General features: G+C 46.4%; 1 protein-coding gene across 3 annotated transcripts in view; it reads right to left on the bottom strand.

Moving 5' to 3' along the window:
- obsl1a (obscurin like cytoskeletal adaptor 1a) overlaps positions 1–17,254 on the bottom strand; it is a 149,151-nt gene that overhangs the window by 29,202 nt on the left and 102,695 nt on the right. For 2 of the 3 annotated variants that reach the window (XM_072261041.1, XM_072261044.1), the window contains exons 23-27: positions 13,797–14,063; positions 12,559–12,831; positions 9,627–9,893; positions 6,649–6,915; positions 4,303–4,415 (exon numbers count right to left, since the gene is read on the bottom strand). In XM_072261041.1, coding sequence (XP_072117142.1) covers positions 4,303–4,415; positions 6,649–6,915; positions 9,627–9,893; positions 12,559–12,831; positions 13,797–14,063 — 1,187 coding nt within the window. The remainder of the gene's footprint in view (positions 1–4,302; positions 4,416–6,648; positions 6,916–9,626; positions 9,894–12,558; positions 12,832–13,796; positions 14,064–17,254) is intronic. The other variant, XM_072261043.1, reaches the window with a different exon arrangement.

The raw sequence follows: 17,254 nt of genomic DNA, 5'->3' as shown, positions 1-17,254 counted from the left end.
GGCTTATGCCAAACATAGCGCTTAGACTGAGGGCCAAAAAGTTCAATTTTGGTTTCATCAGACCATAGAACCTTCTTCCATCTAACTTCAGAGACTCCACATACCTTCTGGCAAACCCTAGCCGAGCCTTCATGTGAGTTGTTTTCTTTGCCACTCTCCCATAAAGCTGCAACTGGTGAAGCACCCAGGCAACAGTTGTACGCACAGTCTCTCCCAACCTTTCCCATGTCAGTCACTGAAGCTTGTAACTCCTCCAGAGTTGTCATAGGTCTCTTTGTGACCTCCCTCACTTGCACAGTCACTCAATTTTTAAGGATGGCCTGCTGTAGGCAAAATTTACAGCTTTGCCATATTCTTTCCATTGCTTGATGATTGACTTAACTATACTCCAAGTGATATTCAGTGACTTGGAAATTCTCTTGTGTTCATCTGCCAGCTTGTGCTTTTCAATAAGCTTTTGTGGAGTTGCTTGGAGTGTTCTTTTATCTTCATGGTGCAGTTTTTGCCAGGATACTGATGCAGTTGGACCTTCTAGACACAGGTGTATTTTACTACAATCCATTAAAACACCTTGACTGCACACAGGTGATCTCCATGTAACTAAGTACGTGACTTCTAAAAGCAACTGGCTGCACCAGTGATGATTTGGTATGTCATATTAAAGAGGGTGTATACTTATGCAAACAATTATTTTCTGTTTTGATTTGTAACTAATTAGATCTATTTGTAGAGATCTGTTTTCACTTTGACTCGAAAGAGTCTTTTTCTGTTGTTCAATGTCAAAAAAGCCAATTTAAATCCACCGTGATTCAATGTCATAAAACAAGAAAACATGAAAAGTTCTGGGGGGGGGGGGTGAATACTTTTTATAGGCACTGTAGGAGTTGTATTATATAGTATAATATAATTGGAGTTGGAGTTTATAGCTGAGCAGGGAGGAGTGTTGTGTATTTAATACTTCAGTAAAATTTGAGTAATATTGTAAATATATTTTATTAGGCATTCTATGTTTGTTTAAATAATTCATTACAGATTATATGCAAAAGTATGTGATGGCATACGTCATCATGCCACCACATTAAACGTATGTGTCTTACTAAAAGTATAACTAAGAACATACATGAGTTATCCCAGCACAGTATTTTCATTCAATTAGTTTTTATGTTTTGGAGTTACAAAACATACCAGTGGGAATTGACGCCAGATCGCTGGTGCTGTACTGTAAAGCATTGCACTAACCACTACACAGCCCTGGTGGGTTTGTGGATTGAACTGCCAGAGGAAGGGGTGGGGGTGGGACAGTCACAATCTTTAGAAGACATTTTGAGCAGTACATGAATAGGAAAGGTTGAGTGAGATATGGGTCAAATGCAGGTAAATGGGATTAGTTCAGGTAAACATGGACAAGTAGGGCCCAAGTGCCTGTTGTCATGATGTATGACTTTGTGTCTCTATCGTCCAGCCAGAGGTTCCCATTGGGAACGGTGGGGTAGAGCATTCGGAAGTGCCGGCTATTGATTGTGACAGGGGCTAAACCGCGGTCACAAAAGAACATAGAACACAGAACAATATAGGCCCTTCAGCCAACAATGTTGTGCCGACCTTTTAACCTACTCCAAGATCGGTCTAACCCTTCTCTCCCACACAGCCCTCCATCCTTCCCTCATCTACGTGCCTATCTAACAGTCTCTTAAATGTTCCTGATGTACCTGCCTCTACCTACCCCCCACCCAGCAGCATGTTCCACGCACCCACCATTCTCTGTTTAAAAATATGTACCTCTGATATCACCCTATACTTTCCTCCAAACAATTTAAGTTTATGCCCTCTTGTATTAACTATTTCTGCCCTGGGAAAAGGTCTCTGGCTATCCATTCGATTTACGCCTCTTATCATCTTGTACACCTCTATCAAATCACCTCTTATCCTCCCTTCTCTTCAGAGAGAAAACCCAAATTTGCTGAACCTATTCTCATTAGTCGTGTTCTCTCGTAAATATCCTCCCTGGAGCTATTTTATTTTATTTAATGATACAATACAGAGTACACGCTTCTGGCCCGTCGAGCCACGCCGACCTATCCCAATCACAGAACAATTTACATTGACCAATTAACCTACCCAGTGTAAACACAAAATAATCTGCAGACGCTGGGATCAAAGCAACACTCACAACACGCTGGAGGAACTCAGCAGGTCGGGCAGAACAGTGGAAAAGATTGGTCGACGTTTCGGGCCGGAACCCTTCGTCAGGACTGTAGAGGGATGGGGCAGAGGCCCTATAAAGAAGGTGGGGGGAGGGTGGGAAGGAGAAGGCTGGTAGGTTCCAGGTGAAAAACCAGTAAGGGGAAAGATAAAGGGGTAGGGGCAGTGTATCTTTGGAATGTGGGAGCAAACTGGAGCACCCGGAAATCCCATGCATTCCACAGGGAGGACATACAGCTACTCATTACAGAACTGCTCTGGAATTGAACTCCAAACTGCAGACGCCCTGAGCTGTAATATTGTTGTTCTAACCACTATGCTGCCTTCACAGGCTTCCACATCCTTCCTATAAAGAAGTGAGCAGAACTCCAAGTGTGGTCTGGACAGAGTTTTATAGAGGTACAACAGTACTCGCGACCCTTGGACTCAATTCCGCATCTCAAGAAGGCCAACATACCATTCGCCTTTAACCACCCGTTCAGCCTCTTGTCAACTCCGTCAAGTCACCTCGCATCCTTTTATTAGTCGAGGCATTGAGTTCAAAAGACAGGAGGTTGTGCTGCATCTTTATAAAACCCTGCTTAGATAGATAGATGTTTTATTGATCCCAAAGGAAATTACAGTCTCACAGTGCACAGATATATAAATATTAGAAGAGAAGCAGAAAGGATTAAAATAAGTTACCACAAACAGTCTAACAGGAGGGGGTCATCACCTCCCTGACTATAGGTTGACTCATTATAGAGCCTAATGGCCGAGGGTAAGAATGACCAGATCCGGAGTATTGTGTACAGTTTTGGCCACCCCACTATAAGAAGCTTTGGAAAGGGTGCAGAGGAAGTTTACCAGGATGCTGCCTGGTTTAGAGGACATGTGCTATCACCAGAGGCTGGATAAACTTGGGTTGTTTTCTTTGGAGCACCAGAGGCTGAGGGGAGATCTGACAGAGGTTTACAAGATTATGAGAGGCATAGATAGAGTGGACAGAGAGTATCTGTTTTCCCAGTGTTGAAATGCCTAATACCAGAGGACATACATTGAAATTTAGAGGGGGTAGGTTCAAGGGGGATGTGAGGGGTAAGTTTTTTACTCAGAGAGTCGTGGATGCCTGGAATGTGCTGCCTGGTATGATGGTAGAGGCGAACGCATTAGAGGCTTTTAAGGGACGTTTGGATAGGCACATGAATGTAAGGAAGCTAGAGGGATATGGACATAGTGTAGGTAGGAGGGATTAGTGTTTGGGTGTTTTTAATATGTTTTTTAGCTGGTTTGGCACAATACTGTGGGCCAAATAGCCTGTACCTGTGCTGTACTCTTCTATGTTCTATGTTCCAAAGAAAAAAGCCCTTGCTTGTTCAGCTTATCTTTATAAGACATGTCCTCTAATTCAGGCAGCTTCCTGGTAAATCTTTTCTGCACTGTCAGTAGAACTTCCACATCCTTCCTATAATGAGGCAACCAGAACTGAACACAGTATTCCCAGATTAATGAAAGTCAATGCGCTAAATGTGACCAGAACACATCATATGTGCCCAAATCACACCACACGCAACCTGAACACAGCACGTATGACCAGAGTGTGAAGAGCCCAAAGTGTTGTTGAGCATCCTTACCATCCATCCCATAATCTCTTTGACCCACTAGCGTCAGGAAGGAGGTACAAGAGCATCAGGACTAGGATTGCCAGACTGGGTAACAGTTTCTTCACTCAAGCTGCAAGAGTAAAGAATACCCTGCCATCATTGAGCTCTCGTCACCAGGACAGTGAGCTGTTTACTGTTTACCTGTGCTGCACACTACGTGCATTTTGAATGATATTTTATTAACTTATTGCGGTAATGTTGTACTTTATGCGTTGTGTGTGATGTGTTTTGTGGTGCACTGTGGTCCAGAGGAATGTTATTTTGTTTGGTTGTACAAACGTAGTCAGATGACAACAAACTTGAACCCGATCTTGAACACACCATAAGCAACCAGAACACAGCATATGTGACCAGAACACAGCATACACGTCTAGAACTGATCACAGTACTCCAAGTGTGTAGTTCTAGTCATACTTCTGTTCCTTTCTGCCCAAGTTAAATCTACCTACCTACCTACCTTATACCATCTGACCTCCACGTTGGGACGGGACAGCTCACACTCCAAGGTGACTGCGGTGGTTTCGGGGACTTGCAGATCCTTCAGTTGTCTCGTGAAGGTCACAGGGGGCTCTGAAACAGACCAGGAATATGGCAGGGTGAACAGGAACCTTGTCCAATGGGATACAGGGATGTAGCGCAAGGACAACAAGTGACAATACTCCTTCACATGGGCAAGCATGCGCGCGCGCGCGCACACACACACACACACACACACACACACACACACACACACACACACACACACGCACACACACGCACACACACCCCCGACCTGAGCAAGTCAATCATGAAGGTGGACAAACTAAGGTTTTTTTAATTAGAGATACAGCATGTTAAGAGGACCTCCTGGCTCAATTAGACCATGCAGTCCGGTTAAAGAGATGTAAAGAGATTTAAAACACAAGCGATTCTGCCGATGCTGGAAATGCAAAGCAACACACAGTAAATGCTTGAGAAACTCAGCAAGCCGGGCAGCGTCAATGGAGAGAAGTAAACAGTTGGCATTTTGGGCTGAGACCTGGTGAAGGGTGTCTGCCTACAATGTCAACGGTTTATTTCCCTCTAAGGTGCTGTGTTGCTCCAGCACTTTGTATGTATTAACGAGATTACCCAATTACACCCATGTGACCGAATAACCTACTAACCCCTACATCTTTGGAATGTGGGAGGAAACCGGAGCACGTGGAGGAAACCCATGTGATCACAGAGCAGCGGTGGAATTGAATGCGAGTTGCCAGCGTTACGCTGTCATGATGCTCGTTGTAGCTGTTTTCTGTGGATCATCAGAGACTGAAAGGAACCCCACTAGAAGTTTTTAACTGATGAGAGGCACAGGGAGTGTAGAGAGTCACGAGTCTTTATCCCAGAGATTAGAGGTCAAACACGAGTGCACAGACACAGAAGGCGAGAGGGGGTACGTTTTAAGGAGAATTATGGCGTACGTTTTTGTACATGGAATGGTGAGCGCCTGGAGCAGGCCGCTAGGTGAAGGTGGCAGAAGGAGATTCGATGGCAATGGGTAAGAGGCGTATAGGTGTTCACGAGAGGGCTCGGAAGGAGGGATATAGACTGTAAGCAGGCAAGTAGGATCAGTTAAATTAGCATTATTGCTAAAACCAGGTGGGCCAAAAGTCCTGTTCAAAGGCTGTACTGCTCTATGCCAAGTTGGTCTGTGGGAATTCTGAGCAGGTGGGGACACGCGTCAGTGAGTGTGGTCAATTGATGGGACCCAGGGCAATACGAGGGATCAATAGTTGGTACATGGGGCAGAGTGAGAGGTCAACAGTTCAGACATGGGTCAGTGTGTGAGGTCACCAAACACGAGTCAGTGTGTGAGGTCACCGGTTCAGACATGGGTCAGTGTGTGAGGTCACCAGTTTGGACAGGGTCAGTGTGTGAGGTCACCAGTTCAGACACATGTCAGTGTGTGTAGTCATCTGATGGTACACGGGACAGTGCCAGTAGTCAGTAGATGGGACATGGGTCGAGTGAGCAATATTCCCTCTAAGGTGTGCGTGAGTGCACGTGCACATATCTTTTGCTACTAGCACACAAAGGAATTTAAACTGCGCACAAAAGGTTGTCACCCTTTACCCCATTGGCATGCTAAGCGTATTTCACGATCGTACACAATCACCTTTCCTTTACTGGTTTCTAATGGGGACAGTGTTGACAACGTGGAGTTTGCAATGATTTGCCTGCTTATTTATACTGCTTTTATTGAAGAAATTATTTCGTGTGCTCATGTTATTGTCACTGGGCAAAAAATTGAACAGCACAGGAATTTTGTGCACCCTGGTCATTTCAAATTAGAGGGAACATTGGCAGTGACTGTGGTCAGTCGATGGGACATGGCGATGCCTCAAAAAGGCAGCACTCATTATTCAGGACATACCCTCTTCTCATTGCTACCATCAAGGAGGAGATACAGGAGCCTGAAGACACACACTTAATGTTCCAGGAACAGTGTCTTCCCCTCAGCCATCAGATCTCTGAATGGACATTGAGCCCATGTACACTATTTCATATCTTTTTCTGTTCTTTTTTTTTGCTCTGTTTTGCAAAACTTATATGATTTAACTTTTATATAGATTTCTTATTGTATTTTATAGTTTTATTATTATGTATAGTTTTTATTTTTATTATTATGTATTATAATGTACCGCTGCAGCAAGACAACAAATTTCATGCTATTTAGCGCTGATATTAAACCAGGTTCTGTGAATGTGGTCAGTAGATGAGAAACAGGTCAGTGTGTGTGATCTGCAGACGGGACACAGCCAGTGTGATGAGCGAACGTTACCTCGAACTGTGAGCCGTGCCGAGCAGCGGATATTATTGCTCTGGAACGCGATGGTTCCTGTGTCCTCTAACGTGAGGTCAGACAGCGTGAGGCTGTGCTGCGTCCCCTCCACACTGACCCGTCGCTTGGAGCACGGCTTCACACGGATTCCATCCTTGATCCACACCCCCTCAACATCTGGGTGGGACAATTCCACGTGGAATGTGGCAGCCTCCTTCTCGAAGGTGTCCAGGTCCACTAGGGACTTCCTCAGGCTAATTCTCCGAGCTAAATCCAGGGAAAAAAATGCGAGTAAATTAATCCTGTCCAGCAATCATGGCCCATGGTGAATTCTGCCTCCTTTCCACTGGGGCCCTGTGCAAATGACATACACCTCAACCTCAGCTTCAAGCTCAGAGTCTGTTTCTGCACTGAAACCAATCCCATCTTCAGCAATACCCACGCCTCAATCGTGCATCAGTATAGAAGGTTGTTGAGCTTAGGTTGGATTAGATTGTGCAATTGTTACCTTCTTTGTAGTTTGAACTTTCTCATGCCTGTTTGTATTTCATATAATTACCTATGTATCTGCAATTGTTCAGTGTGCCCCCTAGTGGTTACAGTTCTTTGTTTTACTTTGGAATCTTCTTGGGTATCGCATTCTTTGAGTAGGGGCTACTCTGATTGGTTAACTCTTATCTACAAATTTGAATGGAATGTCTGTTCCCTATGGTCTGAGAAGAGCAGAGCACATTGGCCCGACATCTTTTCTCTATTTCTTCTTTGTTCTTTCCTGCTGCCACTGCTAGACTCTTGCTACTTTCCATGTCCAATTCCTTTGTCCTTTTAGTGCTAATAAAATAATCGTGAAGTAACAAGTTTTATGCCTCAAGAGGGAGTTAGATATGGCCCTTGTGGCTACGGGGGTCAGGGGGTATGGAGGGAAGGCTGGGGCGGGGTTCTGAGTTGGATGATCAACCATGATCATAATAAATGGCGGTGCAGGCTCAAAGGGCCGAATGGCCTACTCCTGCACCTATTTTCTATGTTTCTATGTTTCTTGACTCCTGAAAGAACCTTGGATTAAAAACGTCAGAGCCCAACAGTTAAAAGGCAGGATACAAACTGGGCTGAGAAGTGGCAGCTGACGTTCAACCCAGTGAAGTGTAAAGCAATTCGCTTTGGAAGGTCAAACTTGAAGGCAGAGTACAGAGTTAATGGCAGGAATTTTTTTAGCAGGGTGGAGGAACAGAAGTTCAGGTTCGGGTTGAACCTTAGAGCTCAGGTCCATAATCCCTCAAAGTTGCAGCACAAGATGATAGGGCGGTTAAAAAGGCAGCTGAAGTGTCAGCCTTCATTAGTTGGGGGATTGAGTTCAAAAGTCATGAGATGATGTTGCTGCTCTAGAAAGCCTAGTTAGACCATACTTGTAGTATTGTGTTTAATTCAGGTCATATAGTAAGCATGTGGAAGCTTTAGAGGGGGCACAGAGGAGATTTACCAGAACACTGCCTGGATTAGAGAGCACGTCAGGTTAAGCAAGCTAGAGATTTTCTCTTTGGAACCAAGGAAGGCAAGAGGTGACTTGGTAGAGATGTACAAGGCAGTAAGATGCATTAATGCAGAGACTTTCTCCCAGGGCAGAAATGCTTTATACTATGGTACACAATTTTAAGGTGATTGTCAGAGGACTTTTGTTTAAACATAGAGTGAGGTGGTTGCTTGAAACACTCTGCCAGGGATGATGGTAGAGGCGGACACTTTAGGGATATTTAAGAGACTCTGATAGACATATGGTTGATAGAAAATTGGAGGGCTATGTGGGAGGGAAGGGTTAGATTTATTATAGAGTAGGTTTAAGGGTTGGTACAACATTGGAGTATGCAAGTCACATGTTCTACCAATCTGCTGTTGCCAGTACAATCCTTTATGCGGTGGTGTGCTGGAGCAACAGGCTCATTAAACTGATTAGAAAGGCTGGCTCTGTTATAGAAGTCAAACTGGACACACCGGAGGCTGTGGTAGAACAAAGGAGCCTAAAGAAAATCCTGGCAATTCTGGACAGTTTCTCACCTTCTGCATGCCACTTTGGCTGAACAGAGGAGCACTTTTAGTATAGACTAAGACAACTGTGCTGCTCCACAGAGTGCTATATGAGGTCATTCCCACCCTCGGCCATTAGGCTCTAGAATGAGTCAATTTATACCAGGGAAGTGATGATCTCCTCCAGACTGTTTGAGGTAACTTATTTTTTATTCTTTCTACTTCTCTTGTAATACTTGTATATCTGCGCACTTGTAGTGCTACTATGACATTATAATTTCCTTTGGGATCAATAAAGTATCTATCTATCTATGTCTAACATTGGCTCATCCTTATTACAATTTCCTGCTGCTGAGTTGTCTTGGTTAAGACAAATTTTGATGAGTAAGAAGCAGGTCTTTATTTAGTATTCATGAATTTAATAAGGACACTGTTACTGTAGTGTGATTGTGTAGAATTGCTATAATGTACTGTGCTGTAATGTTCTCTTAGTGATAAGGATAGGTAAACTACATTGTCCTATCACAGACTGTGGGGTCAGACAGAGAGTGAAGCTCCCTCTACACTGTGCCATCACACACTCCCAGGGTCAGACACAGAGTAAAGCTCCCTCTACACCGTCCCATCACACACTCCTGGGGTCAGACACAGAGTGAAGCTCCCTCTACACTGTCCCATCACACACTCCCAGGGTCAGACACAGAGTAAAGCTCCCTCTACACCGTCCCATCACACACTCCTGGGGTCAGACACAGAGTGAAGCTCCCTCTACACTGTCCCATCACACATTTCTGGTGTCAGACACAGAGTGAAGCTCCCTCCACACTGTCCCATCACACACTCCTGGGGTCAGACACAGAATAAAGCTCCCTCTACACTGGCCCATTACGACTCCAAGAAGATGGACATGTGAGTCACTTCCCCCCTCCCACTTTGCTGTAGATGATGGCTCTTACGCTCCACGCTGAGTTTGCCCAGTGTCCTGTCATGCAGCGTCTCACAGCGGTAGGTCCCCCGGTCGCCGACGGTGGCCCCGAGCACGGTCAGCCTCCTGAGCCTGCCTTCGCTCTGGAGCAGGAACCGGGGTCCAGCCTGGATCAGCAGCCCCTGCTTCATCCACTGGACCTCGGCCGCCTCACAGCTCACCTCCACCTCGAACGTGGCGTCCTGTAGCTCCTCCACAGCCACGCTCACCATCTTCTTGGTGAACATGATCTGGGCCTCTGCGGAAAGGTTGGGACAGATGTAAACACCTTCCCTCTGTCTGTGTCTCATTACCATGCCCCTCACCAACCACCCTCTGCAACCAGCACCCTTTCTCCACGCTCTGCGGCAAACCGAGTTGTAACCTAATGTTTGATGAGCTCGATTTTATTGACTTTATTCCGTAGTAAATCAGTTGGTAATTTAGTTTATTATTTTCACGTGTACTGAGATACAGTAAAAAGTCTGTCTTGCATGTTGTTCATACAGTCACATCATTACACAGTGCATTGAAGTAAAACAGTAACAGAATGTAGAATAAAGTGTATAAGTTATACAAGAAAGTGTATTGCAGGTAGATAATAGGTGCGGGGTCACAGCGAGGTATACTGTGAGATCACGAATGCACCTTATTGAATTAGCAAACCAGTTAATAGCCTTATAACAGTAGGGAACAAGCTATCTTTCAACCTGGTGGTACGAGCTTTCAGGCTCTTGTAACTTTCCACCTATGGGAAAGGGAAGAAGAAAGAATGTCTGGGGTGGGTGTGGTTTTGATAATGCTGGTTTCTCTACCGAAGCAGTGCGAACTTTTAAGAATCTACAGATGCTGTAAATCCAGAGCAACACACAGGATGCTGGAGGAACTCAGCAGGTCAGGCAGCATCTACGGAGGAGAAACGTCGACGGTTTATTCCCCTCCTCTGATGCTCCCTAACCTCCAGCATTTTGTGTGTCCACAGAGTGTTGGAGTGCGGAAGACTGAGCGGTCACCACGTGGTGGTATATAAAATCATCAAGGGCATAGATAGGGTAAAAGCACATCATCTTTTCCCCCCAGGGTTTGTGAATCAAGAACTAGAGGGCATAGGTTAAAGGTGAGAGGAGGCAAACTTAATGAGAAACTGAGGCATAACTTCTTCACAGAGTAGTTGTTACTTTTGGGGAACGAACATCCAGAGGAGGTAGCTGAGGCGGGTACACCTGTAAAAGATACTTTGATGGATTCATGGATATGAAAGTTTTTGAAGATTATGGGCCAAATACAGGCAAATAAAACTAGTTTAGATGGGCAAATTGGATGGCATGGAGCAGACAGACCGAAGGGCCTGTTTCCATGCGGTGTCACTGATGACAAGCAGGACTCTATGGTATAGGTTGAGGAGAAGGAGTACACTTCATTCCCCCTCTCCCACTCACCTACCTTTCCCGCTCACCTGGTATCACCCATCACCTGCTCAGTTTGTACTCCTTCCCCTCCCCCACCTTCTTATTCTGGCTTCTTCTCCTTCCTTTCTAATTCTGATGAAGGGTCTCGGCCAGAAACATTGTCTGTTTATTCCCCTCCACAGATGCTGCCTAACTTGCTGAGTTCCTCCAGTATTTTGTGCATTGCTCTGATATTTGTGTATATATGCATATTTTATTCCATATCCATCCTTTAACCTCTAACTTTATTTTTTTAATGTATCTCTTTATTCTTTGTTGAATGTTGTTTTTTTGCTGCAAGTCAAGTTCTGACTAACACACCACAGAAAATTCCTAGTACATTAAAATATACACTCAGTGGCTACTTTATTAGGTACACCTGTACACCTGCTCATTAATGCAAATATCCAATCAGCCAATCACTTGGCAGCAACTCAATGCATAAAAGCATGCAGACATGGTCAAGAGGTTCAGTTGTTGTTTAGACCAAACATCAGAACGGGGAAGAAATGTGATCAAAGTGACTGACTGTGGAATGATTTTTGGTGCCAGAAGGGGTGGTTTGAGTATCTCAGAATCTGCTGACTTCCTGGGATTTTCATGCACAACAGTCTCTAGAAAAACGGAGGGTGGTGCAAAAATCAAAAATCTTCCAGTGAAAAGCAGTTTTAAGGGTGAAAATGCCTTGTTAATGAGAGAGGGCAGACGAGAGTGACCAGGCTGGCTCAAGCTGACGGTAACATGAGGATGATTCAGGGAATGAAGGGGTTAACATACGAGGAGTGTTTGGCAGTTTTGTGCCTGTCTTCACTGGAATTTAGAAGACTGCGGGAGGGGGGTTCTCATTGAAACCCACCGATCGTTGAAAGGACTAGATAGGGTGGATGTGGAGAGGATGTTTCCTGTGGTGGAGGTATCCAAAACTAGAGGGCACAGCCTCAAAATTGAAGGGCAACCCTTTAGAACAAAGGTAAGGAGTAATATTTTTAGCCAGAGAGTGGTGAATTTGTGGAACGCTCTGCCACAGACCGATGTGGAGGCCAAGCCCGTGGGTATATTTAAGACGGACGTTGGTATTTTTGTAATCAGTCAGAGGGTGAAAGAACATGGCGAGAAGCCAGGTGTATGGGGTTGAGTGGTATCCGGGAGCAGCCATGATGGAATGGCAGAGCAGACTGGATTGGCTGAATGGCCTTATTCTGTTCCCATGTCTTATGGTCTAATGGTACACGAATAACCACACGTAACAACAGTGGCGTGCAGAAGAGGATCTGTGAACGTACAACACGTTGAACCTTGAAGTGGATGGGCTACAAACATGCTCTCAGTGGCCACTTTATTCGGTCCAGGAGGTACTTAATAAAGTGGCCACTCAGCACATTGGTGAATATAGTTGGTCCTTGATAAATCTGATCCTGACTCCGAAGGCCGGTGTGTCTCGGTGAGGAGGCAACGGTTTGAAAGCCAAGCTCCTACCTTGCACTTGAAGGATGGCCTTGGAGAAGATGCCTTCGGCCTCCGCTGTGACTCTGGTCACCTCACCTGCCCGACAATCCCGTATCAGCAGGGTGTGGCACAGGCCGTTCTGAGAGACCAGGTACTTGCCGCTGCCTGGTGGGACATTGGCGCCATTCACCCTCCACACCAGCTGCACGTCCTCGGGTGACACCATGCACTTGAATTTGGCCGCCTCCCCCTCCAGCACGGTGAGGTTGTGGAGGTCGGAGATGAACTCAACCACCCGTGGAACTGAAAGCCAACAGAAGATCCTTCGGATCAGGGAACGACAGTAACAGCAGTGAGTGGGAGCTGAAAGAGAGGGCAGGACCCACACTACCAGGTTCAAGAACAGTTACTACCCCACAACCATCAGGCTCTTGAACAAAAGGGAATAGCTGTACTCATTTAAGGATTCTGTTATATTTCACGCTCGTTATTTATTGCTATTTTATTTATTTATTATTTATCCAGTGGGAGCTGGATGGGTGGATAGGACCCAGGGGTGGGAGCTGGACGGGTGGATAGGACCCAGGGGTGGGAGCAGGATGGGAGGTTGGGAACTAAGGCTGGGAATTGTTGGATGACTGGGACCCAAGGAAGGGGAACTGGATGAGTGAATTGGTCCCCAGGAGTGGGTACTGAAAGGGTAGACGGGGCCCAGGTGTGGGAGCTGGATGGATGAACAGATGAGGGGAGTGAGGGGTTAGATGAATCTGTGGAATTCATTGCCATGAGTAGCTGTGGAGGCCAAGTCATTGGGTATGTTTAAAGCAGGGGTTGATAGGTTCTTGATTAATGATGGTGTCAAAGGTTACGGAGGGAAGGCAGGAGAGTGGGGTTGAGAGGGGTAATAAATCAGCCATGATAGAATGGTGGAGCAGACTTGATGGGCTGAATGGCCTAATTTTGCTCCTACATCTTATGGCTTTATAAATGATTTGAGAGTGAGGGGTGTGTCAGTCAATGAAGTGGAGAGTAATTGAATGGATGAGGAGATTGAGGGGGGTGGGTTACAGGACCCGTGATGGGGGCAGCAAGATTGTAAGGGAACCAAGGATAGGGCCATGCTAGCAGAACGCTGGTTCCAGCAATGGGGCCCGAGACAGGGTTCCAGCCTTGGGCAGGTGGAGACTGGGGGTGGGGGGGGGGGCGCGGAGGCGGAAACCCTGGGGGTCCAGGCTCTGACACACAGGCCAGGACGTCACCCCGCTTACCAGTGACGGACACCCGCGCCGCCGTCCTGTCATCCTTGCTCTCGCAGGCGTACTCCCCCTCGTCCTCGGGGGCGGCCTTGCTCAGGGTGAGGGAGCGCAGCCGCCCCTCGGCCCGGATGACGCGCCTTCGGCTGGGCTCCACCTCAGCCCCATCCTTCAGCCACGCCACGTCCCCCCTGGCCTTGCTCAGCTCACACCACAGGGTGACCGAGCTGCCCCTCTGCACACCCGTGTTCTCCAGCCTCCTCACGAACACCAGCGGGAGCTCTGCCAACACCAAAGAAGATGCAAACACTATTAATTCCCATCTGGCAGGGGAGGGTTGTCCCTACATCGTTCGGTATTTGCTTTATTATAGTCACCTTCCAAAGATGTACAGGTTAGGGGTAGTAAGTTGTGGGCATGCTACTTTATTTTATTTGAAGATACAGCACAATAACAGGCCCATCCGACACAATGAAGCCTGTTCCACCCAATTACACCCACGTGATCAATTAACCTGAACATCTTTACAATGAGGGAGGTTGCCAAGGAAACCGGAACACCCGGAGGAAACCCACACAGTCACAGGGAGAACGAACAGACATGAGGAGAACTGAACCCAGGTCGTTGGCATTGTAATAGCATAATGCTAACTGCTATGCTACTGTGCAACCACCACTCTCCCCCCCAATGTTGGCACCACAAGAGTGAAGACACTTGTGGGCTGCCCCGCACAATCCTGCAGACTCGATTTGATGTGACACAAATTTGTACGTTTCGATGCACGTGTGACAAATAAAGCTAATTTTTATGTAGTGAGATACACGGTTATTGCTGTGACTCGAGGACCTGAGTTACTAGGCCTTCATGAGTCAAAGTATTGAGTACTGGAGTTGGGATGTTGTGTTGAAGTTGTATGACGTTGGTGAGGCCTAATGTGGACCAGCAATAAGATTGAAAGAGTACAGAGAAAACTTACAAGTATGTTCCCAGGACTCGAGGACCTGAGTTATAGGGAAAAGTTGAATAGGTTAGGATTTATTCCCTGTACCACAGAAGGAAGAGGGAAATTTGATAGAGCTATACAAAATTATGAGAGGTATAGATAGGGTAAATACAAGCAGACTTTTTCTACTGAACTTGGCAAGGCTAGACTAGTACTAGAAATCATAGATTATGGGTTAAAAGTGAAACATTTTTGGGGAAATTGTCTCAGAGGGTAGTGAGAGCGTGGAATAGGCTGCCATTGGAAGTGGTGAAGGCAGGTTTGATTACAATATTTAAGAGAAGTTTGGATAAGTAGATGGATGGAGGGGCATGGAGGGCTATGGTCCAGTTGATGGGACTAAGCAGAATAACAGCTCAGCATGGACCAGATAGGCAAAGGGCCTGCTTCTGTGTGGTAGTGCTCGGTGGCTCTCTATGTGTTTGTACGCCATCCATAGAGGATTTTTTTAAAGATTAGCCTTATTTGTCACGTGAACATCAAAACAGACTGTGAAATGAGTCATTTGCATCAACAGCCAGCACAGTCCGAGGATGTGCTGGGGGCAGCCCGCATGTGTCGCCATACCTCAGGTGCCAACAGGGCATGCCCACAACTCACTAACCCTAACCTGTACATCTTTGGACTGTGGGAGGAAACTGGAGTACCCAGAGGAAACCTACACGGTCACAGGGAGAACATGCAAACTCCTTGCAGACAGTGATAGCAATTGAACCTAGATTCCTGGCACTGTAAGGCGTTAAGCTGACAGCTGCATGGATCGTCCCATACTTATGTAAATCAAGGTGGTACAAATAGAAAACAGAATGTAAAATAAAGCGTTACAGTTACAGAGAAGGTGCAGTGCAGGTAGACAATAGGTTGCGAGGTTATAACAAGGTAGATTGTGAGGTCAAGAGCCTTATCCTACTCAGGAATTGTTGTACAACCACGGGGTAGAAGCTGTCCCTGAGCCTGGTGGTACGTGCTTTCAGGCTTTGTATCTTCTTCCCTGATGGGAGAAGGAAGAAGAGACTGTCCAGGGTGGGAGGGGTCTTCGATTATGCTGGCTGCTTTACCGAGGCAGCGAGAAATGGAGACAGAGTCTATAGAGTGGAGGAGGTTTTCCACTATGTGCTGAGCTGTGTCTGTAACTCTCTGCAGTTTCTCGTGGAACACTGCCATACCAAGCTGTGCTTCATCTGTGCTGTACTGATAAACATCGGTGAGGCTCGGCACGGGCTCTTGGACCATCAGCCATGGGCCTGGTGGGAGTGAGACCTAATACAGTTTGGCACTCTGTAGTTTGCTCGGTGACCCTGAGCTACTCCTAATATCTGCTTCCTGTTCATCTGCTGCAGTCACACCCTTGGCAGCTTCCCCTCCCCATACCCCTACCCCCTCCCCATACCTCTAACCCCTCTCCATACCCCTATCCCCTCCCCATACCTCTATCGCCCCCCATACCTCTACCCCCTCCCCATACCTCTACCCCCTCCATACCTCTAACCCCTCCCATACCTCTAACCCCTCCCCATACCTCTACCGCCCCCCCATACCTCTACCCCCTCCCCATACCTCTACCCCCTCCATACCTCTAACCCCTCCCATACCTCTAACCCCTCCCCATACCTCTACCCCCTCCCCATACCTCTACCGCCCCCATACCTCTAACCCCTCCCATACCTCTAACCCCTCCCCATACCCCTACCCCCTCCCCATACCTCTAACCCCTCCCATACCTCTAACCCCTCCCCATACCCCTACCCCCTCCCCATACCTCTAACCCAGTTCATCCCAGTTTGGCAAAAGAATAAATCAAGGAAGGTAGTGCACCCGTGGCTGACATGAGAAATCAGGGATAGTATCAATTCCAAAGAAGAAGCATAAAAATTAGCCAGAAAAAGTGGTTCACCTGAGGACTGGGAGAAATTCAGATTTCAGCAGAGGAGGACAAAGGGCTTAATTAGGAAGGGGAAAAAAGATTATGAGAGAAAACTGGCAGGGAACATAAAAACTGACTGTAAAAGCTTTTATAGATATGTAAAAAGGAAAAGACTGGTTAAGACAAATGTAGGTCCCCTACAGACAGAAACAGGTGAATTGATTATGGGGAGCAAGGACATGGCAGACCAATTGAATAATTACTTTGGTTCTGTCTTCACTAAGGAGGACATAAATAATCTTCCAGAAATAGTAGGGGACAGAGGGTCCAGTGAGATGGAGGAACTGAGCGAAATACATGTTAGTAGGGAAGTGGTGTTAGGTAAATTGAAGGGATTGAAGGCAGATAAATCCCCAGGGCCAGATGGTCTGCATCCCAGGGTGCTTAAGGAAGTAGCCCAAGAAATAGTGGATGCATTAGTGATAATTTTTCAAAACTCGTTAGATTCTGGACTAGTTCCTGAGGATTGGAGGGTGGCTAATGTAACCCCACTTTTTAAAAAAGGAGGGAGAGAGAAACCGGGGAAATATAGACCGGTTAGCCTAA

This window comes from Mobula birostris, chromosome 6, assembly GCF_030028105.1.
Source record: "Mobula birostris isolate sMobBir1 chromosome 6, sMobBir1.hap1, whole genome shotgun sequence".
NCBI lineage: Eukaryota > Metazoa > Chordata > Chondrichthyes > Myliobatiformes > Myliobatidae > Mobula > Mobula birostris.
This window is presented reverse-complemented; position numbering and strand designations above follow the sequence as displayed.